We start from the raw sequence: 25,647 nt of genomic DNA, 5'->3' as shown, positions 1-25,647 counted from the left end.
CCCATCCCGAGGGTCCAGCGCGATTGCTCTCGGGTGCTCGATGTCACCCGCCAGCAGGGTGGTTCGGAGGGTTCCGTCCAGTTTGGCGACTTCGATCTGGTCCAGGTTGCTCTCCACCCAGTAGATGTTGCCTGCAATCCAGTCTACAGCCAGGCCCTCTGGTGTGGCTAAGCCATACTGAATCACTACCTCAAAGCTGGTCAGCGCTAGGAATAGAAGGTTGCGGATGGTTAGAGACGCCTGGGACAGGGATTGGTGGAAGTGTGGATCTCAGGATCCCCCAATTATCCAAATTCACCCTGACACTTCTGCCCAGACTGCTGAAGGGCCTGGTCCCACCCTCCTCTCCCAGACTTCTTTCCCACCGGGAGGTAGGTGGGAAAGGGGGCTCTTGGAGGAGGGGATGAAGGTAGCCATTTTATGTATGTACTATTCTGAGAAGGGTAACCTGGGAAAGGAGATCGGGGGAGATGGGAGCTTCTGAGAACACACTATGAAGACGATGGAGAGGCTCCGGGAGGAACAGGATGGAGACAGATGTTTGTGTTTCTCTCGGCGCACAATGAGGTTATTATTTCTAAGGGTTTCTACGGGTCTTTTTTTATCTCATATAGAAGGGCAGTTTGTATCTTTGTCCATTGGATGTAAGCTTATTGTGTAGAGAGTTTGTGGGTTGAGAATTTAATATATAAACCTGCTTGATAAGAAAAAAAAAAAAAAAACCACCTGATAGAACATGCTAGAAACTACCCATAGAATGTCCTAAAGAGGTGGTAGGCTAATATGTCCGTGTGTCTTGTAATTTTAGAAACTGTCATGTGACGAGTGACTGTTTACTTAGCCATTCTCCTCAAGATGGGCACTTGAGATGTTTCCAAGTTTTCTTTCTAATAGAGATGTTTCCAAGTTTCCTTTCTAATCAACAACACAAACTCCTCTATTAAAACATGCCCTTTCCTTGCCTCTGCTCAGGGACCGCCCTGACACACGATTTAAAACTGTCTTGACCGCTGCTGTGTCCAGCGCCTGGCGTACAATAGATGCTCAATGCCGAGCCTGAGATGGCTCAGGCTACCCTGAGACAGAGGTAGTGCATTTTCCTACAAGGCATTTTCCTTCTAAGCCTGAAATTCCAAGATTGGGGAGCCAGGCTTCAGGCCTTTCCAAAGAAAGGGTGATCATTTTGTTAATTATTGGGCTAGCAACAATGCTGACGATAATTACGGGGCACTGGGCTCTGAGACCCACAGCAAAACCTAACCCAATTAACAGAGGGTGGGGGATGGGCAGTCGGAAACTCAGCTCTGGGGCCACCTGAATCGGGGCCCGTGACCCTGAGTGTCCAAGGGCCATCTGTGTGCAATTCTGTCACCATTCCCAGGCCCAGAAAGTCACCTCCGTTGTCCAGCAGCTTCCCACGGTAGATCTTGTCCTCTACCACGTCCGTCCAGTAGAGGGCGCTCTGGCTGAGGTGAAAGTCCAGAGCAATAGTGTTGCGCAGGCCAGGCACTAAGACGCTGTAGTCCCCCTTGTGAAGGTCAATGCGTCTGATCTCGTGGCGGTTGGAGAAGATGATGAACGGTTTGAAGGGATCTGGAGAGAGGCATGTGATCAGGTCAGCGAAGGGCTTACTGACGCTGTGCCACCCTGTCCAGAGGCTCTGCTTGGCTGGCTCACCCAGGCCCACTGTGTCTTACCCAGACTTCGGCAGCTCTCCCCATCGGGCTCCAGGACCCAGCCTTCATAGCAGGAGCACTTCACACTGAACTTGTTCTGGTCACACTTCTGGCTGCATTTGAGGTGCTTGGCACAGTAGCTCTGGATCTGGCAGGTACGGTTGTCAGGCCCCAGCTCCATGCCCAGAGGGCAAGAGCACACAATGCCTTCACCAGGAGCCACCGAGCAATTGTGACTACAGCCGCCATTATTTAGAGAACATTGGTCTGGGGGGGGGGACAGGCAGGGGACAGGGTCAAGATCTGGGAGGGGGCAGGACACAAGCCCTGCTGGGCCTTCACGCTTCTCCATATCCCGTTCCGAGCCTTGGAGCCCTAACCACACAGCCTGCTGAGCAGCTGCCACCCACCCAGGCTGTACCAGGATCAGGAATCAGACACTAGAACCTGACATCTAAGACCATTATCCTTTCTCCTTACCCGTCTGCCCCCAGTGCCCTCACGTCCACAGCTGGGACCTGGGCATTTTGCCTCCTCTTTGGAGAATCTTTAGGTCAAGGCCCTTTCTTTGGTCCTTCCCAACTCAGGTGTAACATGGGGCAGGGTGCAGAGGGGAGGCCCCATGGGAGCAGTTTCGGGCCAGTCTCAGATGGCCTCATTTTTAACTTCTCTATTTCCCAGAAGTCAGATGTCATGTTTGCCCGGGGACCTGACCCTCCTCACTCATTCTCACACTTTGTCCCTTTCCGGGAACCCTCCTGAAGTTAGCTCAAATCATGTCTCCACCCTGTGCCTGGCCTCCCTATCCAGCGGTCTGACTGAGGGTGTCTGTTCCAGGTCAAGAGACCCAACCGCTCCCTCCCTGCCATGCCTTCAGAGCAGGATGGCCCTGGGCTAGTTCATTTAAGGGCTCCATGCCTCCTCTTCCTCAGAGCAAATGCTACAAGAGTCGTGGGATGCCTCACGCAGGGTCAAGGCTAGCCCGAGATCAATGATGGAGACCTGCCTCCTCCTGCCCCAGACCATTTCCTACATCTCTGCCGTGGACAAGATGCCCCTCCACAACGCTGGCCAACCCCAGGCCCTGCCAGGGCTCACCGCAAAGCTCGCCCTCATCCGAGCCATCTCCACAGTCATCCTTGCCGTCACACAGCTTGTCAGGAGACAGGCATACAGAGGTGTTGTTGGCGCAGGGGTGTGAGGGCGGCCTGCAGGCCAGGGCCTCACAGTCCTCCTCGTCGGAGTTGTCTTCACAGTCGCTGTCACCATCACACACCCACGCTTTGCTGATGCACCGAGCTGAGGGAAGGGACAGGGACAGAATGAGGACCCAGTGGGGCCTGTCTTAGAGCATCTATGAACTGGAGACCTTTTCTGTCACGTCCACACAGCTAACTAAGGAGAAGGAACTTGCAGAGGGTGCTGACGCTAGCCTGGGTTTGGGTTCCCAGGATCCTTCATTCAGGCTTCTTACCCTCCCCACCACACAATACCAAACCACTGTTACATTCTCAAGATGGCTCCCTCCGGGCTGGAGAGGTGGCTCAGTGGTTAAGAGCACTGACTGCTCTTGCAGAGGTTCTGAGTTCAAATCCCAGTAACACATGGTGACTTACAACCATCTGTAATGGGATCTGATGTCTTCTACTGGTGTGTCTGAAAACAGCTACAGTGTACTTATATATAATAAATAAATAAATCTTAAAAAAAAAGATTTAAGATGGCTTCCTTCTACCCATGTGACCACATCTGAGGGCCCCCCCCTCACCTGAATCCTTGCAGCCAAACTTGACATTCGGGTCACAAACGTGGGTCACCCCCTCACAGCTCTTCTCATCGCTGGAGTCCATGCAGTCAGTGTCCCCGTCACAGCGCCACCGCAGGGGGATGCACAGGCCATCTAACCTGCACTGGAACTCATCCGAGTGGCAGCCACCAGGCGGTCTTGTGGCTGGAGGACACGGGTGGGGGAGGGGATGTGGTTGCATCAGGAGGGAGAGGCAGTCTGCACAGATCTTTCCCACCACCTCTGCCTAGCCTGGATGCTGAGCTGAGGATGCCCAGAGTGTCCTGTGAGCCAGAAAGCACTAACTCATCAAGAGACTCAGATGTCAGCTCTTCAAGGACCCCAGATACCATCTTGTCTAATGCCGGCTCTTCCTCTCTAAGCTCATGATGCTACTGGCTACATTCTGTCAGGACAGAACTCAAAGGCATCAACCTAACGTGTCCCCTTCATTCTCTGCACACTCACGACAGACACGGAGACCGCCAAGTGAAGGGGGTTGGGTCTAGGCTACAACTGCAAGCAATGGTGTGGTTCGATGAAATGACACTTCAGACACAACAGCCCCGGCAGGCCTCTGCACAGAAATCGCCTCAGCAGGGATGCGAATCGAGAGTGGGCCACATTCAATGGCACACCCAACAGAGGACCATCCCTTGGGAAGCCTCTGAGAGGCAGAGTTGGGAGGAAGGGGGAGGCAGAGCATGGATTCATAAGTGGGTGAAGGGCCCAGAGGTCTCAGCGCCTTTTCCATGTGCAGCTCTTGCAACCTGAGGGCAGTGTGGGGCACAAGTGGTCTGTCAGGGTCCCCCTGTATCCCACCTGATCCTGTAGGCCAGCAGCATAATGGAAATGGAAAAGCCCTCCCCCCACCCCCGCCAAGTGTGAGCACTGATGATCAGTAACTGGGGTGGCATGGCGTGCCCACCTCCAGCCTGCTTGCCATGAAAGGGCTCTTCTCACTTCTCAGCAGCTGCCTATGACCCAACTTTCCTTCCCCGGGGGTGAGGGGTGGGATTGGGTGGCTGAAGTTCACTGTAAGGTAATTTCCGTCCAGGGCTGTCTTACAAAAGTACCACCAACTTCACCCCATCTTCCAAAGCTCCCACACTGCCTCCCAGGTCAAGCCTCTGCCAAACTGCCCCTGTTATGTTATCAGAAGCAGCTGCTTCCGCTTCCAGGGTAGCCCCATTCTCTTATCCCTGCATGAGGTATCTCCCGGCTGACCAGCCACCCTCTACCCCGTAGGAAGCCTCACACTCTTCCTGTACAAATGCTGTAATCACTGGTCAGGCCCTCCTCCTCCTCAAGGTCCTGGGCCATGCCAGCTCAGAGCCACAGGTTAACTACTTCTGCCAATCACTGTCCACACACCAGGTCCCACTTCTCCTGTCTCCACCGACTGCCTGCAGGAGGAAGCCCAGATGCAGAGGAAACCAGGACTACCTGGCTTGTTGGGCAAGGCCGGCATTGCTTCACACCGTCTAGAGTCCCCAGTCCTACTCAGAGATGGTCCTGACTGAGCTTCCTGTGACCCTCTTGCTGCCTCTCAGCTGATGTAATGAGTGATCCATGGTGCCCAGCACGATGCTAACTCTGAGGCAGAGACTACTTAATGGAGGGCCACAGGCCATGTAAGGCTTGGAGAAACATTTTTGACCCATAGGTAAACTGTCAGTCATCATGAGCCAAACTACAGTCCCTAAAAAGATGCTGAAACCCCACCTACCACCTTGTTTGGCAATAATGTCTCTGTAAGGTTGAAACCACCAGGGTAGGGTTTAATTAATAGTACTATAAAAAGAAAAATGTGGACTCAGGGACAGACGCACTTAGGGTGTATGCCGCTTGAAGATGAAGTCAGAGACCGGGTAAAGCGTCCCGAAACAAAGGAAGGCCAAAGGTCTCTGAGGACACAGGACACGTTTTCCTTCACAGGCTGGGGAGTTTGCTTTTCTACTCTGCACGCTGTGTGTTCTGTTGCTTAAGCCCCTCGCTTGGGGCACTGTGCTACAGAAACGTCACCAAACTGATAGGCCAGTGAACATTTCACAGAAAAAAAAAAAAGGGCATTTCTGACTTTTCATAAAGCCAGAGCCATCTTATCCCAGCTCTTTCATAGCAGTGATGGGGTACAGCTAAGACACCAGCACCCGCAGAGAGGACCTGTGTCCTCTGGGAAACTCAGCCTCTCCCATGATCTGGGCACTGGGAGTCTCCTCTCTGTCCTTGGCATCTTTCTTCTTCCTTTTTGGGACAGGGCCTTACTCCCTAGGCCAGGCTCCTGCCTCAGCCTCTCCTGTGGTGAGATTATCGGTGTGAGCCACCAAGTCTGACTCCCTGTCAACCCGCCGTTCACAGACACAACCCTGCGCCCTGATAACCGGCGGGTCAGTGCTATTTGCTGAGAAAACTCAAGAGGCCCCTCAGAGATTAGGTAACTTGCCCAAGGCCACTCAGATAAGAATTTGCAGAGCTGGAGCCGAAACCTAAGGCCACCCAACTGCCAGGCCTTCAATGTTAACAGTGTGTGGCAACAATCCCACAGCAACCTCCCTCTCCCGCGGGACTGGAGCCTCCTCAAGGACAGGAGGCGAGCGTCAGCGATCTCAGGGTGGTGACATCCGTGGGGTGGGTGGCTGGATGGGCTGACCGCTAGTCTAGAGTGCTCACCCTGGTTGGTACAGTTGGCGTGTGTCTCGTCGCTGTAGTCCCCACAGTCGTTGTCCCCGTCACACGTCCAGTGCTCGGGAATGCACCTGCCACTGTTGCACTTGAACTGGGTACTGGAGCAGGAGTGGCTGCAGCCGGCTTCGTCACTGTTGTCCCCACAGTCATTGTCTGGTGGGAGGGAAGAAGAGGAGGAGAGTTGAGGACAGGGTCAGCAGAGCAGCCTTTCTGTGACCCCAGCTTGGCTCACTCTGCCCCCTCATTCCCACCCACAGCCCGCCCCACCCCCCAATGAGAAAAATAACAAACAGAAAAGACACAGAAACTGCATAGACTGCAACATGCACCATGGCCCGCAGGGTGGGGGAGGCAGCGGGTGGGGCTCTAGGAGGCCCCTCCCTGAGTCTCAGAAAACGGGGTGGGGACATCATTTGCAGCAGGATATGGGGACAGGGATGGCTTACTTTGGGGAGCTGGGGAGGGGCTCCCATTGGTTTAAGAGAGGAGGGGGCTGGGATGTAGGTAAGACCCAGCCACATGCTGAGCTTGGACATCATCAGACGCTGGCACTGGGTGCTGGCTCCCAGAGGCTCGCCTGTAGCTGAGGCTCAAAGACTGTTCTGAAGCAGGTATCTGGGTGAACATCCTGCCTCCTAAGCCCTAGAGTAACTTTCCATCTGCATCACTGACAGGACTCTCAAAGACCGAGGTTAGCCGGTGCTCACAGAGTGTAGTGTGCTCCTGCCCACTTGTAAATGGCTTTGATTTTCTTCTCCCAGGTCTGGGCCTCCTCGGGGTCACCTCTGTCACCTCTGTCCTCTGAACATTCTCTTCTGCTTCTTCCCTGTAATCCCCCTGCCCCGCCTCTGCCTCTCTTGTCTGTGTGTGTCTGGCAGCTCAGGGTCAGGGAACCTAGGGGACTGGGGAGGCTAAGGCCAGCTGGGGCTCTGGGGTGATGGTGCATGTGCCTCTATGCACTGACCGGCAGGCTCAGGACAGGTCTTTTCGTCAGAGCCGTCCCCACAATCCTTCTCTGAAACACAGAAACCGCCAGGGCAACCATTGGCACTTGGGACACAGCACAGAGGAGAGAGACATGGTACTGATCCAACCCATTCTCACAGGCGAAGCAAGGCTGGAGCCCCTGGGGCAGCACATCACAACACAACACATCACAACAGCACGCCAGACGGGACAGAGTCCGAAACGGCACACACAACAACCACTTGCGCGTGCACTTACACACACTGTGGCCCCTGAGGCTCAGGGCTGACATCACCTGGTCCGTGGCTGACCTCCAGGTGTGCTTCCAAGACTGAAGCCCAGAGCCTGGGGCACGCAGTAAGGACCCCAAGAGGCAGAGGATGTAGGGAGAAGAGGACGGGCTCTAAGCTCCTTTCTTTGCTCCTCTGCCCTCAGTTAACTTTCTTGCCAGAGGGTGGGCAGTTCTACTCTGCCAAAGCAGGGTTCAGAGAGTCCCCCTTCTGCCCACCTTGGTGTCCCATGGTATTTCTGACTCCTTCCTGTTTCTCCTAGCCAACCCCTCAGGGTTTCAGTGTACGGCAGAGAACCCCGACTTGAGTCTAAGATCTTGCCTGCCTCTTCTGAGGCCTGGCTGTGGCTTCTGGCTTTCCTAGGAGTTATGGTAAGAGAGAGGTAGGTTCTTACCATTGTCACACCGCCAGTTGATGTTAATGCATCTGCCGTTGTTGCAGGTAAACTGAGTCAGGGGGAAGCAGGTGGGATAGGCTGTCAGAGAAAAAGAACAGTTGAGGACCCTCAAAGTCACGTTCTCATGTTGAGAAGCCGGTGGTGAAGGGGACCCTTCCATGAACGGGAGCCTTTAGCAGAGCCAGATGGGGAGAAGGGCTCAGCCAGAAACAGTCCATTCACCCACACTAGGCGTCAACACAAGCCCCAAGCCCCCCAAATCAACACGGTGATGGTGGTACTCTTATTCCCTGCTGCAGACAAAACTCAAGGCCACAGCGACAGCTTCCTCAAGGTACACAAGTTCTCCAGCCCCGACCTACAAGGCGCCCCTCCCCTCTGCCGGCCATATTTCCTGCCATCCCCCTCACCGCATGAGGCTGACTCATCGGACCGGTCCCCACAGTCGTCATCCAGATCACAGGTCCAAGAGATAGGGATGCATCGGCCACTGGCACAGGAGAACTGGTTGGGTGGGCAGGTACGGGCTAGGGGGCGGAGCAAGTGCAGATGTTCATCATCCAGTTCCCTCCTCCCCAATCGTCCTCCGTCCCGCCCCCCATTCTGTTTGAGATGTTATTCTCCAGTGTCCAGAATCACACTGGTGCCTGACCCCATCTCCCAAGGGAATCTCTGGGGTCTCTGGGGAAAGGTTCCGTCTGCGTTTTTCCTCATCTCCATCTAAGGTTGCGCCTGCTCCCTTGTACACCCAGTTCCGTTGGTCTGTCCAGCCTGGCGGGGAATAGAAGACCCCACTTCCTGCCCAGGGTCTCTTCCCCGCTGGGTTCATGGGCTCCGGGACTACCGTGCCCGGCTCCACACCTGAGCACGTGGCGTTGGACTCGTCTTCGCTGTTGCCACAGTCATTATCCCCGTCGCAGAGCCAGCGGTTGGGGATACACCGGTTGTTCTCACATTTGAATCGGTCCGAGGGACAGGTGTGTTGATCTGGGGAGGGGGAGCAGACCAGGGGTCAGTGGGAACGGACTCTCTGTTCACTCGGGCGCACATCCAGAGTCCCGCTGCCCGGCCCCCCGGGATGGGAGCAGTGACTCACGGCACAGTGCTGGGGCTTCATCGCTGTTGTCCAGACAGTCGTTGTCTCCGTCACACTTCCAGCGCTCCTGGATGCAGCGATTGTTGGCACAGGCAAACTCGCCCGGCTGGCACTGGGGTGGGGGCACGTAGGATGGGTTCGCTGTGGGCACCACAGGAGTGTGAAGGGGAAGGTCAGACCCGGGCCACGGGACAGGCGCTAAAACCCCTCAACTTTTCTTCTGATTTACTGTTTTCTGATACACTACTGAGTAATTCCCCCTCCCCCGCTACATAATTCTCCATGAGCAAATTATTTGGTTCACTGTGGTGACTCCTTGTCAGACAACACAGTCTACCGGGCTGGCAATGTGTGTATCTCCCTGTGCTCTGAAGTAAAAATAGTTCTCAGGACAGCCTGGTCACAGGTCACACAGGTCACAGGGATGTGCTTGGTCCACTGCTGACTCTGAACCTTCCTAGGTGTCATCTTAGGGGCCCTCAAGGTCCTGTCCTAAACTTTCCCCTCGGGAGTGAAGACACGCCCCCAGATCGCTGCATGTTACCCTCTTCCCTCCCCAAGGGAGACACCTCCCCACCGCCTTAGCACCCAAGCAGACCTTTGTCTATGCCATTGGCCACGTGGAGCTGACAGTGGTGTCAGTCACAGGCAGCCAATGTTCTCTCTACTCTATGGACCGCTGGGACCCGAAGTTGGTATGTCCACTCCTTGCTTCACACAGCCGGCTTTTCTTCCCCTTTCTAGAAACCAGTGTTGACCTCGGACTGCTCCCTCATGGCTAAAGATGCTCTGATCCTGGTACACTGTCACCTTCTTTACAACCACTCCTGCCTCTGTTCTTCTATGTATGTATGTGTTTATTTTTATTTCATGTGTGAGTACACTATCACTGTCTTCAGATGCACCAGAAGAGGGCGTTGGATCTCATTACAGATGGTTGTGAGCCACCATGTGGTTGGCGGGAATTGAACTCGGGACCTCTGGAAGAGCAGTCGGTGCTCTAACCGCTGAGCCACCTCTCCAGCCCCCAGCTCTATTCTCAGTGATGTCAGTGTTCACAGAGACAGTTCTATTGCCTTGGCCTCTTTCACATTTGCCAATGTCCTCCACTGGCCTTCAGTCTTGTTCTCTGATCTCTACTGAACCCTTTTTCATTGATTTATTTATTTTTATTTATTTTGTGTGTGTTTGTTTTGTTTTTTTTTTGAGAGCAGATTTCACTGTGCAGTCTTGACTGGCTTGGAACTCTCTGTGCAGAGCAGGCCGGCCTGGAACTCACAAAGATCCACACGCCTCTGCCTCCTGAGTGCTGAGATTAAACATGCAGGCCACCACATCCAGCCACCGAGACAGAACTGTAGGTACTCGATCAACACATCAGACTTTCGGGTCAGGATGCCTGCGTAACTTGGACCTTGGTTTCATCCCTTGTCAATAAAAATGCTGCCCCCACAGAGACGTGTTAGAGGATAAGTAAGTTACTATACGGGAAATTCTGAAACCAACACATTGTCTATGTGCAGTGAATGTTGACTGTGATCATAAAAATAAAAACAAACAAACAAACAAAAAACAAAGCTGAAAACACATCAGCAGAGAAATGGCTAAGTAAACAATGGGATATTTACTAAATGGTACAGTTTGGCTGCTAAAAAACACCGCTTATATATTTATGGTACAGTGCTAAGTGACAAAGGCAGGGACCAGAAGTGTGTGTGTGCAACATATATGCACAGAGACATGTTGGGGAGGGTGCCCCTAAAACGGCATCACGGGCTGGTAGAATGGGAGGGGTGTTTTTCGAATCTTTTGTTTTTCTACACTGTACATTTATTTGTTTTTACAGAGTGCCTTCTTTGACTTTAACCCTGATTGTGGATGCGATAGTAAGAATCCGACCTAAGGCCCTGCCTGAAGGCCAACATCCCTGGAACCCTTCCTGTGTTTAGGGGATCAAGACTATTTACATCATGGACTTGGAGGCTGGAGAGATGAATCAGCTGTCAGGAGCACTGGCTGCATTCTCAGAGGACCCAGGTTCTAGACCCAGCACCCACTGGTGGCTCACAACCATCTCTAACTTTAGTTTCAGGGAATCTGATACCCCTTTTGACCACTATGGGCACCGCATGCATACAAAACACAGTCATACATGTAGGTGTAATACACACACACACACACACACACACAAATGTGAGAAGTCCAGGGTGTAATGTGGTGGTAGAGTGATTATCTAGTGCATATGAGGCACTGGCTTGCTCCTCAGTACTTTAATAAATAAGTAAGGAAAACACAGGGAACATGTGTTGGAGACGTGTGTGCACACCGGGTGCTTGCTATGTATAAGACAGAACTACCTACCCAGGGAAGAAAGGACCTGCGTAACTTACCACAACATCATAGTCATGTTCACTGGTTGGATCTGGGCTTTTATTTCTCCCAATTTCCTTTATAAAATGTGTTTGGTTTTGAGCTATAATATGCTGGCCTGGGACTTGTAACTGGGAAGTGGAATCCCCCTGCTTCAGCCTTCTTACTGCCGGGACTCTAGGCACACATTCCTTATCTGGCTAATTTACAGGATTCTTCTGGTTTTACTTCTGATTTTTTAAGACAGGGTCTCACTCTGCAGCCCTGGTAGTCCTGGAACTCACCAGGCAGACCACTCTGGCCTTAGACTCATGGACACCCACCTGCCTCTGCCTCCTGAGTGCTTAGGTTAAGGAGTAATACCACCCCACCCCCAACCCTGCCTACAGTATTCTGAAATATTACTTTACTCCAACGATAGTTAAAGCTAAAACGAGTTAAGAATAGTTCCTTTCTAACTGCCTCTTTTCTCATTCACCTGCCCCATCTTCATGCCTTCAGAACCACCCAACCCCCAGCCCTCCTTTAGCCCCAGAGGTTTCCCTGAACCCTATCTACCCCTTTCTTCCTATAAGCAACACATGGCCCCCTCTTTGCTTCCTTGGTCTCAATTGGGACCAGAAAGCACACTCCTGCCCTCTGCCGTTCTCCTATTGGAGCTACCCGCCCCCTTCGGTCCAAGCCAGGCCCCTCATACCCAAGCAGGTGACTCCGTCTGCGTCCAACGCCTGGTCCTCAGCGCAGGCGCACTGCCGACTGCCCGGGGTGGCTAGGCACAAGCTGCTGCAGCCCCCGTTGTTTACCCGGCATTTGTTGGTACCCACTGCGGGAGAGGGCAGCACAAGGATGGGGCGGCAGAGTCAGGAAAGGAAGCACATAAAGGGAGGAGACAGAAGAGGAAGTAGGGAGAGGAAGATTGCTGAGAGGGAACACGGATGTGGGAATAATAGTGAATGTGGGGGGGGGGGCGGACAGAGGCTTCTGGGGAGCCTTAGATATTAAAGCCCGGGTCCCACCCTAAACACCCACTGTCCCCAGCCTATAAAGGAGCACCTTGTTGCTGCTGTGCATCGTACATTCGGATCTCAAAGATAGGGGGTCGCTCGCTGCGCAGAAGGGTCACAGTGGGCGGTGCGCCTGCCACACCCCGTTCCAAGCGGTAGACGCTGCCGCTCCGGTACTCAGTCCAAAAGAGGTAATTGCCGTGATGACACAGGCCGAAGGCGTGATTCAGTTCAGGACCCTCGTATACAATCTAGGAAGGGGTGGGGGATGTTTCTGAGGACAGGAGGGCAAATAGAGATGTCCAAGGGACGACTAGGGACCTGGTGGTGCTGATTTCAGGTGACCCAGAAAGGACACTGTCCATACAGACTTCTCATAGGGCTATTCAATATGAATGCCATTTATGTTACACACACACACACACACACACTCACAGACACACACTCACATGCACATACACATGCACATACTCACACACACATTCACATGTACACGTACACACACACATGCACACTCTCACACATACACATGCACTCTTACACACGAGCACGTGTGCTCTCTCTCTCTCTCTCTCTCTCACACACACACACACACACACACACACACACACACACCAGCCAACATTCAGCCAATTATTCCTCTACCTAAGCAACATTTACTGGGATCTGTTAAGGGCAGAGCTGTACTAGGCATTATGAGCACCCATTGTCTCACAGAGGGCATATATAGGTAATCTCGGGGGAACAGAGGCCTGGAGACAGCATTCAAGAGAAAGGGAGCAAGGAGGAGCTGGGGGATTCCCCGGAGGTGAAGGCTTGGGGAGCAGAGGCCTATGATGTTCTGGAATAAGCTGTCTATTGTACTTGTTCAAAGAGTGCTGAGTTGTGGGAAGTAGGAGACACAAGACTGTAGAGGTGCCCAGAGCTGTACTGTGAAGGGCCTGACACACCAAGACAGAGTTTGGTCCATACACCCAAAGACAAACACAACTCATGAAGTGCAAAACCAACGGAACGAACAAACATGCATACACGCTGTCCCTCGGCACCTAACATGTCGCTGTGTGACTACACTGGAGGTGTGTTGTCGGAGGTGCACACACAGGTGCAGATAGACATCCTCAAACGAGACAACATACCCGCCATACAACTACACATTTATAGAGTAGCCACGTGTAAACCAGCAAGAAACACAAAGGCCTGCATACACAGACACGTACATCCTCATGGAGCTGTCAGAACAGAAACAGAGTTAAACGCACACATGCCTGCCCACCTTCCGGTCTGTGCCATTGAGCAGTATGGTCTCAATCCGATCATAGAAGGCATCTACCCAGTAGAGGCGTCCAGCTGGGATATCCAGGCTTAGCCCATTGGGCCAAAGCACTGTCTTGGAGGTGACAAAGATATCTCGGTGTGAGCCGTCCATCCAAGCCCTCTCAAGCCGCCCTCGCCGGCTGTCCTTAGGGTCCTCCTCCCAGTCTGTCCAGTACATCCACCTGTGGGAAGTCACTGGTTAACATCACATGGTCACCCTTGCCACAACGCCTTCGGCTGTGGTTCCAGTCATTAGGAGGCATCCAAAACTCTTCCCAGGGCTTTCTATGAACTGTTTATTCCTGAACCCCACATCACACCAACTCAGGATGCCATACAAACACCTGAGAAATGGCTACAGTAAGTGGGGTGTGCCTCTGGCACCCCAGGATGCAACAGAGACCAAGGTTCTCTGTCCCTTAGGAGCTCACATCATGAGAAACAAGTCGTTCAAGAAGGTCGTGTTGGAGTGATAAAATCAGGAGGAAAATTAAAAGTCACAGGTGGAGGGGATCTAGGGAGCAAGGTAGGGTGAATAGGGTGGGAGGTGGGAATGGGGGGGGTGGGCTTCTCTGAGACCTGTCGAACAAGAAACCAAACGTGCCGGCATCTGGGAGCTCCAGACAGCAAAGGATGTGAAAGGAAGTGAAGGGTGAGGGAGGAAGATAGGTGCAGATGTTGGCAAGCAAGTACTGCACAGACCCAAGGCTCAGGGCCAAGGGGAACCAGGAGACAGCTCTGTAGGGGTGCGGCACAAGCAGACTTCCCCCACTCAAGACAGACAGACGGATGGACACATGCTCTTTTCAGGTTCCCATTCCTGCCTCAGCCGCCCCCAGGCTTTGCTGTTTCCTTCCCAAGTCCTCTGAGATGCTCCCACCCCAAGAGCTGGGCAGACTCACCCGTTGAGTGGATCCACTACAATGGCCCTGGGGTGTGTCATCTTGCCCTCAATCAGAGTCTTTCGAGTCTGAGCAGCTTTCTCCAGCCTGGCCACGCTAATGGTCTTCTTGGGGCCATCATCAGTCCAGTAAAGGTTGTCTCCCATCCAGTCCACAGCTACGCCTTCCACGTTGTGAATGCCTGTGAGGGGTGAAGAGTGCATGGAGCTGACCCTCAAAGACAGTCAAGCAGGGAGAGGTGGTGGCCAGGCAGGGGGAGGGGGATGGAGGAGACCCTTGTGGATGTCACAGCATGGGGCAGCCAGGAAACTATGCGACTGAGGTGAGCTCTCAGATGAGGGCATGTCTGGGCCTGTGCTGAGGTGGACAGCCGTGGCAATGCGCACTGGCTCCCTGCTCGAGTATGACGCTGCCATCCTGGGTCTAAAAGCCCTGAGCTCACAAAATGAATAAATTAGGAAGTGAATTTTCCCTTAGCCAAAGGCTTCATATCAAGTGTCCCGTAAATAGCAGTTCCCCTGTACAGGGGTCCCCAGTGTCTTCCTGACCAGGGGTTACTCTTGGTTTCCACACAGTCTTATGATTGCTGACTGCTGAGGTTCTCTGAGCTGCACACAGGGTGGGGAGTAAGCCGGATGACTGCTTAAGGAAGATCTTGGGGCCCCAAAATACATATCTGAGGTAAAGCACACACAGCTCAGAAGCCCCCTTGGGGGTGGCTGTACCCCACAGTGGCCCTGCCTGAGTAGGTCAGAGGGAGACAGTTTTCTCAGGCCGCATAAAGGAGCAGGTTTCCGAGGCTATGAGATGGAGCTCTCGCACACATTTGAGCATTTATACTTGTGCACGGACCCTGTCTGATGTGCAGACCCATGGCCTCCCCTGGCTGTATGCTGCACACAGCTCCAGGGCTCTGAGCCAATGGCAGCGAGACCCTGAGTTTTCCCAAGGGCTGGCAAAGGCAGCCCACACTGCCTAACCCATCCATCCTCCTAACTCTTTTTGGTTCAGCCAAGAAGGGGGTCACGCAGGGGTCAACCTGTCTATCCCTTCATCTCCATGCCAACCAGCCCAGCCAGCGAGTCAGCAGAAGACACTTCACACTGTGAGGGAGCAGAGGAAGCCTCTGATGTTCCAGTTTCAGGTACCACATCCCTCAGCAGCACTTCCCACACACCTCCCACCTCTCCGCCCTCACCGTCCTTCAGGATGGTCTCTCTCTCCGTGCCGTCGATTTTCTGGCGGCCAATGAGGTAGCTGGTGGTGTCAGCAAAGTAGATGAAGCCAGTCTCAGCGTGGAAGTCCAGAGCCCGGGGATTCATCAGGTTCTCGATGGGGATCATGTGTTCGTCAGGGACCTTGGCGCCCATGTCCATGCCCCTGATGATGCCTGGCCGGCCCTTGCCGTACACGAGGAACAGCTCATGTTCAGGTTCTAGGGCGGGACAAAGCGCACAAAGTTACAGACACACATGAGCAAGTGCATGCACACTCGCATAAGCATGAACAAGTGCATGCACACATACACAAACACATGCATACATACAGATACACATAAGCACAAGCATGCACACACACATACACACACACAGACACGTGCACACTGCACACACACATATGCACACATTCACACTCGCACAGTCACCACCCAACTTGAAATCTGTATCTGAGTTGCTGCAGTGTGTTGGCTGGGCTGGATCAGGAGGGCAGACAGGGCTCTGAGTCACTCAACAGAAAACACAAGATAACACGCTCCACTCTAGTCCTAGTCCACTGCGTGATGAGGATTTGACAGAAGCAGCTTTGGACTGGAAACCAGAGGGGGTCGGCTTGTTTTCACTTTAACGCCCATCATTCAGGAGTGAAATCCCGGGTCTAAAAGGAGTGCTTTCGGAATACGTTGGTACTGGTCACTCGCTACCATTTCTTCTACCACTGTCCTAGGCTAAAACCACATCACTCTGACACACGCCATGGAAGGAGCCAGGCTTCTTCCCTCCTGCTCAAGCACAGCATAATCTAACGCAGGGTGGCCCAATCACGCCATTTCTTTCCACAGCAGTTATAAGCTCCTCGTCTCAGTGAGAAATTCTCTTCTTCCTTCACTTACACCACTCGGCCCCACCCGTCTTCTGGCACACCACACCCTACACTGGCCTCAAGGCCTTTGAACTGAAAGTTCACTCCTCCATAAACGATCTCCCAGCAGTCATGTGGCTGGCCAGCAGAGCGCTTAGCTTAGACAGTCTTACAACTCCTCTGTCCCCCCCACAGCCTCCACCTGCCTGAAGAGTGCGTTTGCTAATGAGTGAACCGCACGTGTCCTAGGAACATCGCTGCTCTTGGACGTGGGTCCCCTATGTCTCAGCTCTGTTTCTCTGCTTCTAGGCAGAGGCACTGGGCTACAGGGGAATGTCTGCAGGCCCACCCCTACCCCCAGAAGGCTCAACTCTCCCCATACTCACTCTTGCAGGATTTCCCATCACTTCCCAGGCTGAAGCCAGACCGGCACCTGCAGGTCCTTGCCTTGTGGCTGTTGGCCAGCAGACAGATGTCAGAGCAGCCACCTGGCTTCCCATACTGGTCGTTCTCACAGGCATGGCTCCTCACTGGGGGGCAGAGGAGAGAGCTGTGTGCACACTTCAGGTCTCTGCTCAGGTCACTGGGGGAGGGGTGTCTTTGCTCTTGTCCCATTTTAGGATTTTGAAGCCACAGAACTAGTATCCACTGCCTTGCTACAACTCAGGCGTAAGAGGACTGGGTCACAGAGAGGCAAGGATATCTATCTATGGTGGGGAGAAGCCAGGGTTGGGAGGTTGGGGCAGGTGCCTAGAAGCACTCCCGATGTGAAAGAGAATAAGGTTCTGTGGAAGACCTGTGATCCTGAGCTTACCTCGGGGCTGGCGTCGCTGGTGATAGATATGTAGGGCCCCGCCCTTGTCCACTCGGGTGACCACCTGGTACTCGGTACTGTTGAACCGGTTCACTCGGATCACACTTGTCTTCTGCTGGGTGTTGGCGTTGTCTGAGTTGGTGGCGTAGAGATAGTTCTCAAACACGGTCAGGCCGTAGAGGTGCTCAATCTGAGACGGCAGACAGCATGATGAAAACGATGCTCCCTCCACCCCAGACCTGTGACCACCACCCAGACTCCAGCATCTGCTTCCGAACTTTCCCTTCTCGTTTTGTTTAGCCCGATGCTGAACTCTTGACTCCTGCGTTCTGGAGACTTCTGTTTGTCCATCTCTTATTCATCCTTTGCAAAGTAACCTTTATCGAACTGGAGTTTTCGAAGAGATGCTATTGCCCCCTCTACATTCTGCCTCTGGGGTAACACCGCTATCCAGCACCGAATGTGCTGATCACTGGACCATCCTACCACTGAGGATAGGAAAAAACGTCCCTCACAGAATTAAGCTCCCTGCAGATGCTTTGATAATTTGCAGATGACTTACACTTGGACCCTAACCTCTGTCCACGGAGAGTGTTCAGCTTTGTGGGGACACACTCGTGTCCCAAGGAAGCCTACAGGGGCCAGCTGCCTCAATTTGCCCAAGATAAGGGATAAGGGGCCTGCTGTGAACAGGAAGTTCCACGCACAGCCCCAGGGATACCCAAGCTACTCCAGAGCGGACGCTCCACACTCCACATGGCAGGACCCCCAGCGGGGTTTGAGCGTTGCTCCCAGTTGTGTAACCGCTGGCAAATTACCAAACATCTTTGAACCCCACTTTTGTCAACTGCCTGCCCATCTCCCAGGGGTTATTTTAAGCCTCAGATAAGAAAAAGGAAGTACAAGGGTGTCTTTAAAGGACTGTTCCCATCAGAAATGAAAGCCATATCCTTCCTCTCTGACACATTCCTGCAGGCTCCACCAGAAGACACGGGCTGGTTTCACTCCACTCTTTCCACGCCTACTGGGAGTTCTAGCGATCAATTCCCCAAAGGTGTCCCCTCACCAGAAGACTCTGGTTGATGGCTCCCCCGCCCCCGAAATACTTCAGACAAAAATCTCCCTCACCAGGATGCCTTGGATGATTGTCTGCCGACCCTTTCCTTCATAGTCCACCACCTCGATGTAGTCTAGGTAGGCGTCCGCCCAGTAGACGAGGCGGCTGACCAGGTCCAGGGTGATGCCGTGTGGAAATACAATCTTGCTATCGACCAGCTTGGTGCGATTCTGTCCGTCCATATCACAGCGTTCAACCTTTGGGATCTGCCCGTAGTCAGTGAAGAACACCTTCCTGTGGGTGCACACACATTAAACGGGGTGTCGGCACTGGGACCCGCCCCCACTTCCCACCATAGCTTCTGCCTCCTCTTTCAAGAGTCAGAAGCCCTGCCTGCCACTCTCACCCCATGGCAGGGTCCAGGGCGATCCCTTTGGGATTGTAGAGCTCCAGGTCCAGCAGAGTGACGCAGGTGTCCCCGTTTCGGTTACAGACAAAGATCCTGTCATCGATGTCATCGACGAAGTAGAAGTTTCCAGTCAGCCAGTCGATAGCCATCTGCTCCACGTCTGGAGGACGGAGGAGAGAGCTATGTGGGGCAGGCCCGCCCACAGGTATCCATTCCTCCGGTGAGCTCACCTTCTCTGGGACCTAATCCTCCCCCCCCCCCCCCCAGCCAGCTGCAGCCACCTTCCCCGGAGCTCCTGTGGGTGTTAGCAGCAGATACAGTCACACTTTGATACTCTTTTTTGTTTCCAAGTATCTGGTCTCTCCAAATAGAAGTCTCCAAATATACTCAACCCCCAACCACAGCCCCCATCCCGGGCTCAGGATTGTCATAAGCGGGAGGGACTAGGTAAATATTGACTGACTGATATTCTCTTCCAACTTTAATCCAGGAAAGCGCCATCTTGTAGTGTCAAGAGGCAGGGGGTCAGGCCTACCAGCTCAACCCAACATTTTCTTTTTTAGCCTGTTTTCACTTGAGTTAGTAAGTACCCCCACTAACCAAAACAGCACATATCTTTGGTTTGGGCCTGATTTATATATTCGCTTTACATGGTAAGTCTAATTATTTCATACTAACAAGAAGTACCGGCTGGAAGCTGTACACGTTGCATACATTTAAAGAAAAATAATATTGGAACGCAGAATGTTCATAAGGGAACTGGGCCTGGAGAAAAATGTTTCAGATTATTAAGTCAAACTCCTTCTCAGCCTCACGTCCCTTCCCTTCCATGTTAGCACTTGATCCCCTCACACCCCGAGAAGCACAGAAGAAACTGAAGAACAGAGGCAAAAATAGGACCCTGGAGATAAACCAGGAGACACGGAGAGGGGCACTTCCTGGTGGTACGCAGCAGTTCCATGGTCACTCTAAGCCACGAAGGGACATAGGAGGAGGGTAAGACAAGGGCTGTTGGAAGTCAGGGGACAAGGACAACTGTTGGCAGCCTTCCCAACACGGCCCAGGACTCCATGGCCTCCACTGGTCCCTTTAAACACACCCTCAGCAGACATGCCACCTGCAGGCTTGGACGCTCTGTTTCAACAGCAGGCAGCCATCTTTTTGCTTCTTGCCTCTGGCTGAGGCTTGGCCCAAACTGTCAGGACTCAGCCGCACAACTATAAGTATAATGGTGGGCTCTGCTCAACTCCTCCCTAATCCCCCTTCTTCCTCCCCACAGGGATCCAGGAGCTGTTTCTTAATAGTGGGAAGGGGTGCAGTCATCCAGAGAAGTTGGCCGGCCAGGGCTACTGACTCAGAGTCACAGGATTGAGGATGGAGGGGGCGGGGAAGTAGTCACTGGAAGCTCGCATAAATGGCTTCCTCTTCAGGTCCCCTCTGGTAAACTCCACCCTGAGACAACTGCAGAAAGAGATCATAGGGATGAGGTATGACCCCTACAAGTGCCACCACATTCCCAAACCCAGCTACATTGTCCTCAGGGCTCCCAAGACTGTTCCATCTTGGAGAGCAGAGCAGGGGATCATGAGATAGACAAGAGCCATAGGGGCAGAAAAGGAAGCTCAGTGCAAGCACTCGTGTACACACACACACACACACGCACACACACACACACACACACACCGTCACCACAGAGAAACCAGATTAAAATGAAGCCCACTGGGCCACCTCCAAAAGAAACTGAAGTCCCAAAGCAGGAACCTTTCTGCAGCCCCAGCAGCCAGCAGGGCAGCTGAAACCAGCAGGGCTCAGTGCCCTTTACTTGGTGGGCACTGCAGGGGTCTGGGGGGCACTGGCATGTGTGCAAAATTCATCAGTCAAATCTGTTTTCCTAGCACCAGCTGGCACAAATGCCCTTCTCTCCAACTTCCTCAGGCTTCCCTGAGTCACTGCCCAGCCCTAGAACTGGCAACACCCTGCCCTGCTCACCATCCACCCTTGGCAAGAGGGAAAGAGGAAGAAGCCTGCAGAGAGCTGATGTCCCGCTCCCAGATGCAGCTCCATATTCAGGCCAAGCCTCAAGATGGGGGGAACCTGAGTGGGAGCCTCTCTCCGGGCTTGCGTTCCCTCCCACTTCTGGGAAAGAAGGGTAGTGACAGTCCCTTGTGTCTGTTCTCATGTGTCTGCCCTTGGCTGGGCTCCCCTTACCTCCCCAAAGGCCAAGCAGGGTCCCATTCAGCAGACCTGACTGAGGAGTTGGCAAGAACTGATGTCCCTAACCAGCCTGGCCTCCCCTTCGGTATTTTTGCAGCTGGAGATTATTAGTCTCCAGCAAAACTCCTTTGTTACCCAAGCCCACTCCACCACATTATTTCCTCTCTCCTAAAGTTCAGATTCCTCTGCCTCCCCTCCCTCCCCGCCCCGTCCCCAGCCACAGGCCACTACTCTATAAAGTTGTGCAAAGACTAGGGCACACTGGAAAGGGATATAATTCAGCATTTTCCATCGCTCTCTGAGATTCTGACCTTGGTCCTATAGCCTGGGGTTCAGGGAGCCTTGGGCTTTTGCCTACAGGAGCTGAATATTCCTGCTCCACAAACCTAAACAGGTTGTGGGCATGATGACAAACATTTATATGTAATCCCAGAGGTGGGGGAAGGAGAGTCAGACGTTTAAGACCAGCCTTGACTACTCAGCGAGTTCCAAGGCCAGCAGGGGAGACATGAGTCTTTGTTTCAAAAGAAAAAGAAAAAAAAAAAAAAAAAACAACAAAAACCAAAAAACCCAAAGCCGTAACAGCCAGAGGCTGGAGAGATGCTGTAGTTAACACCTGCTGCTCTTCCAGGGAAACCAAGTGTAGGTCCCAGCACCTACATCAGGAGGCTCACAACCACCAGTGCCTCCAGCTCCGGGGCATCTGCACAAGTATGAAGCACACAAACTCACACAGGTGCATACATAGACACATGAACTTAAAATGAACAAATAAATCTAAAGCAAAACAAAATTCATCCATCCAACCAGATCAAACCAACAATATAGCAAAATCCCTGAAGGGCTGAGGTTCTCTTGTGCCCTGCACCCCCAGGGCACCCCCAGGGCGGACCTAACCTGAAACACCTTCCTGCTTTCCAGAGGAGCTCTGGCCAAAGGCTGTAAGCCCTAACAGGAGCAGCTCCGATAAACCCAAGGAGGAGAAATGTGGTGTCTGCTGTTGGAGTGGCGGGTCTTCTATCGGAGGGGGAAAGGGCTTAGGGGGGAAAAGGACGAATAAGTCAAAAGGTAAGACCACGCTCGATGGTCTCACCAAAAAGGACTTTCGGTTCCAGGCCCTAGAATAGACCTGGCGAGTGTTTACAAGTACCAAGCTCCCCTTGCAGCCCCAGACTGGCTGACCGGCCACTGTCCCTCTCAACTTCTCCATCATCCGCATTGCTCAAGAGAGATTTCCTAAGCAGTGGGCCGTTTTCCCAGAAACACAGCCCCCAGCAGACTCCCAAGACCTTAGCTTCAGTTCCACGATTCTGGTCACTTTCTGTAAACTAAGGAAATCTGGGTGCAGGAAGGGGGTCTCTGTAGCTTGAGAATTTATCTCCAGAATCATCCATTTACCCAAAGATTATAGAGCATGCGCCAAGTCCCATGAAGATGAAAGAACCCCATTTCTATGTTAGCTACGTCCCCAGAGAACGTACACAGTTCCGGTCCTTATTCTAATTTCTTCCACCCTATTTCCAATGCTATGCTCTGCCCTGGGTCCAGCGGGGCTCCAAACACTGGTCTGAATCCTGGTCCTATCATTAGGTCAGTCATCAGTAAATGGGATGATATGTTTGGGGCATGTAGCACATGACCACCCCATACATGTCACCCTCTTCCCTAACCCCAGTCTTTCCTACCATCTTCCCTCAGCGGAAGGTCTCCCTACACGGAGGAACTTGCACAAAGGAGTTTTCTGTGCTGGAACTTGACCTACTCTCCTTGTTACGGGCTCCAGTGACCCCAGGAGCTCCTGTCATTATGAATCCCACCTGCCTTTACATTTCCTCCCTAGTGCCAGACACACACACACACACACACACACACACACGTATTGATTGGCTTAACAAATATTTACTGAGTGCCGATTTCCCCCTCTGTTGTCCTAGAATCAGAGCATTCCTTCCCTTCCTTCTCTGGCTTTGGAATGCTGGGAACATTGGCAGAGGACAGTGTGCCGTCCCACTGAGGGATCTGGCTAGTGAGGAGGGCCTGGCAGGTTTTATTAAATAACATGGCCTCATGTTCCCGTTTGCTACCAAATCCTGACTTCAGCTCTTGCTTGTTCTACCAGCAAGTCCAGAACTTACCCGTAACTTATTCCCTGACCACCCTTCCTGCCCCTGCCTACACACCCAGCCAGGGGGTCTCATGGATGGAACCCTGGCTTCTGCTCTGCCTGACTTAAGGTCTTTGCATGATTGAGAAATTCTCACTGGCTCTGAAATGTCTGTCTTGCTTAAGTTACTTCCTCTGGATGGAAAACAGGGAGGACGGAGCTGGGGTTAGGCTGGCTTGGGAGGCAACTTCAAGGAGACAGCGGGGGAGGAGAGGACAAGGCTGGATCTGGGCCCGGAGACACAGGGCTGGTGCTGGCCAGGAGAGGAGAAGCAAGAAAGAGGGGAGCTGTTAGTGGCTAGGAAATCGAAAGGGAGATGAAAGCCAAAGAGCCAGGGTGAAGGGGTCCCGGGCCAGCGGACAGAAATCTGGAACTGTTCCATTTGAGTGTTTTGTGTAGTTTTTCTGTTCAGATAGGGTCTCACTGTGTACCTCAGGCTGGCCTGAAATGTTCTAACACTCCTTCCTTGTGGGGGCTACAGGTATGAGCCATGATGCTCAGCTTCCGAAGTAGGAGACAGAGATGGGGAAAGAACACAATCCCCACGCCCCTTTCAGTTGATCACAGAGGCAGGCACAGGGTCGCTGTCTTTTATTTTTGCCTGCCCTCTAGAAAAAGCACGACTTCATTTCCTGTTGAGATTTTTAAATACACATCTACCAGCTCCACCTCCCCCCAAAAAAGGTGGAGAGGAGAGAGAGAAAAGCCAAGTTGGTCAGCTGGGCTTGAGGACTTGTTTTGCAACCCTGGTGCCTGCAACATATAGGTCCTTTTCCTAGGCCTTCCTATCTCATGTAGCTCGTCCAGGGAAGGAAAACCCCTCCAGATTCCCGTGTCTCACACGGTACAACACAAAACAGCTTCATAGAGTGGTATTTCCTTCCAAGCCTCTATCTGCAGCTTCACCTTCCAAAAGCCTCATCCTTCTTATAATGGACACATCCTCAGGAGAGGAATGGGAATACACCAGAGCCCTTCAGCTGAGGAGTTAGAGCTCAGGAGGGGAAAGAGTGAGGTCAGCAGGCTAGGTCACTTGTCCTGCTAAGGGCACTTAAGGGGTTGAATGGGAAGGCCGTGTCTGGGCTCTGGGAATATCAGGACTGTTGACTCTCTTGGGAGTCAGTTTCAGAACATTGGTCGTTCATGTATCACTTTCAAAATATTTATGTGTGTGTATATTTTACAATATTATTTATTTACAATTTGATATATCACCTACAATCTCAGAGCAATGAAAGAGTATTATCATGAGTTTGAGGCTAGCCTGGACTATAGAGTTGTTTCTTTTTTAATTAACTAATTAGGGATGGAGAGACGGTTCAGTCAGCAAAGTATATTCTATTCCCAGCATCCACTTCAAAACAGGGAGTTGTTGCTGGATATGGTGGTGACATATGCCTTTAATCCTTTAAGCAGAAGCAGGCAGATCTCTGAGTTCAAGGTCAGCCTGGTCTACATATCAAATTCCAGGCCAAGCAAGGCCATACAACAGAACTGTGTCTCTAAAATAATTTTAAAAGGTGACCCTGGTAGTGCACTCTTATAATCCCAGTACCGGGAGAGGGAGAAACAAGAGGGCACTGGGTATGGCTGAGACCAGCCAGGCTACCTCAGTGGGCAAGACCTGAACTCAAAAACTAAGGCACAGGTCAGGGCTGAAGCAACGGCTCAGTGATTAATTTAGGATTAATTGCCACTCCTCAGTTCCCAGCACCCAGAGGGTGGTGACAGCTACCTGCAACCCCAGTTCCAAGGGATCTGCCACCCTTTTCTAGACCCCTTGGGCACTAGGAATACATAGACATACATGCAGGCAAAATAATCACACATATGCAATGACAATTTAAAAACATGACAGAAGGGGATGGAGGAAGATGCTGCCATCGATTCCTAGCCTTTGCACACGAGTGCACACACTCACACATACACACAAGCTCACACGTACGTGAGCAGGAAAAAATTAATCATGAAACTATAGTATAGGAATCTCCCAGTGATACTATCAGATAAGAACGGGTAAAGCTGAACTTTACAACTGGGGACTAGAGGCAGGAAGAACCAGAAGTTTAGGGCCAGCCTTGGCTGTGTAACAAGCTAGAGATCCAACTTCGGCTGCACAGGGATCCTGTCTTAAAAAGATAAACCAATCCTGTTAGGAGGGCTGCTGAGCTGACTCTGGGGAAATCGCAAAGCCCAGGTCTCTGAATTAACCCTCCAGGACCCTTGCAGTGAAGGGCTCTCATGTGCTGTCTTCCGGTTTCCACATGTGCACCACCATGAGTCATGTGTGCACCAATACACACACACACACACACACAGAGAGAGAGAGAGAGAGAGAGAGAGAGAGAGAGACAGAGACAGAGACAGAGACAGAGAGAATAGAAAATAATAAGATATAAAAGTATTAAAACCTGGGGT

At 52.4% G+C, this 25,647-nt stretch overlaps 1 protein-coding gene across 1 annotated transcript in view; it reads right to left on the bottom strand.

Annotated features, from left to right (window-relative positions):
• LRP1 (LDL receptor related protein 1) overlaps nucleotides 1–25,647 on the bottom strand; it is a 74,999-nt gene that overhangs the window by 32,175 nt on the left and 17,177 nt on the right. The window contains exons 7-25 of the mRNA XM_080935572.1: nucleotides 18,849–19,011; nucleotides 18,514–18,736; nucleotides 17,386–17,575; nucleotides 16,958–17,101; nucleotides 15,691–15,927; nucleotides 14,493–14,673; nucleotides 13,550–13,772; nucleotides 12,323–12,524; nucleotides 11,967–12,092; nucleotides 8,900–9,040; nucleotides 8,665–8,790; nucleotides 8,214–8,330; nucleotides 7,801–7,881; nucleotides 6,136–6,303; nucleotides 3,445–3,627; nucleotides 2,775–2,975; nucleotides 1,698–1,943; nucleotides 1,396–1,593; nucleotides 2–206 (exon numbers count right to left, since the gene is read on the bottom strand). Of these exons, the coding sequence (XP_080791698.1) occupies nucleotides 2–206; nucleotides 1,396–1,593; nucleotides 1,698–1,943; nucleotides 2,775–2,975; nucleotides 3,445–3,627; nucleotides 6,136–6,303; nucleotides 7,801–7,881; nucleotides 8,214–8,330; nucleotides 8,665–8,790; nucleotides 8,900–9,040; nucleotides 11,967–12,092; nucleotides 12,323–12,524; nucleotides 13,550–13,772; nucleotides 14,493–14,673; nucleotides 15,691–15,927; nucleotides 16,958–17,101; nucleotides 17,386–17,575; nucleotides 18,514–18,736; nucleotides 18,849–19,011 (3,355 nt within the window). The remainder of the gene's footprint in view (nucleotide 1; nucleotides 207–1,395; nucleotides 1,594–1,697; nucleotides 1,944–2,774; nucleotides 2,976–3,444; nucleotides 3,628–6,135; nucleotides 6,304–7,800; nucleotides 7,882–8,213; nucleotides 8,331–8,664; nucleotides 8,791–8,899; nucleotides 9,041–11,966; nucleotides 12,093–12,322; nucleotides 12,525–13,549; nucleotides 13,773–14,492; nucleotides 14,674–15,690; nucleotides 15,928–16,957; nucleotides 17,102–17,385; nucleotides 17,576–18,513; nucleotides 18,737–18,848; nucleotides 19,012–25,647) is intronic.

Source organism: Micromys minutus, assembly GCF_963924665.1.
Source record: "Micromys minutus genome assembly, chromosome: 22".
NCBI lineage: Eukaryota > Metazoa > Chordata > Mammalia > Rodentia > Muridae > Micromys > Micromys minutus.
This window is presented reverse-complemented; position numbering and strand designations above follow the sequence as displayed.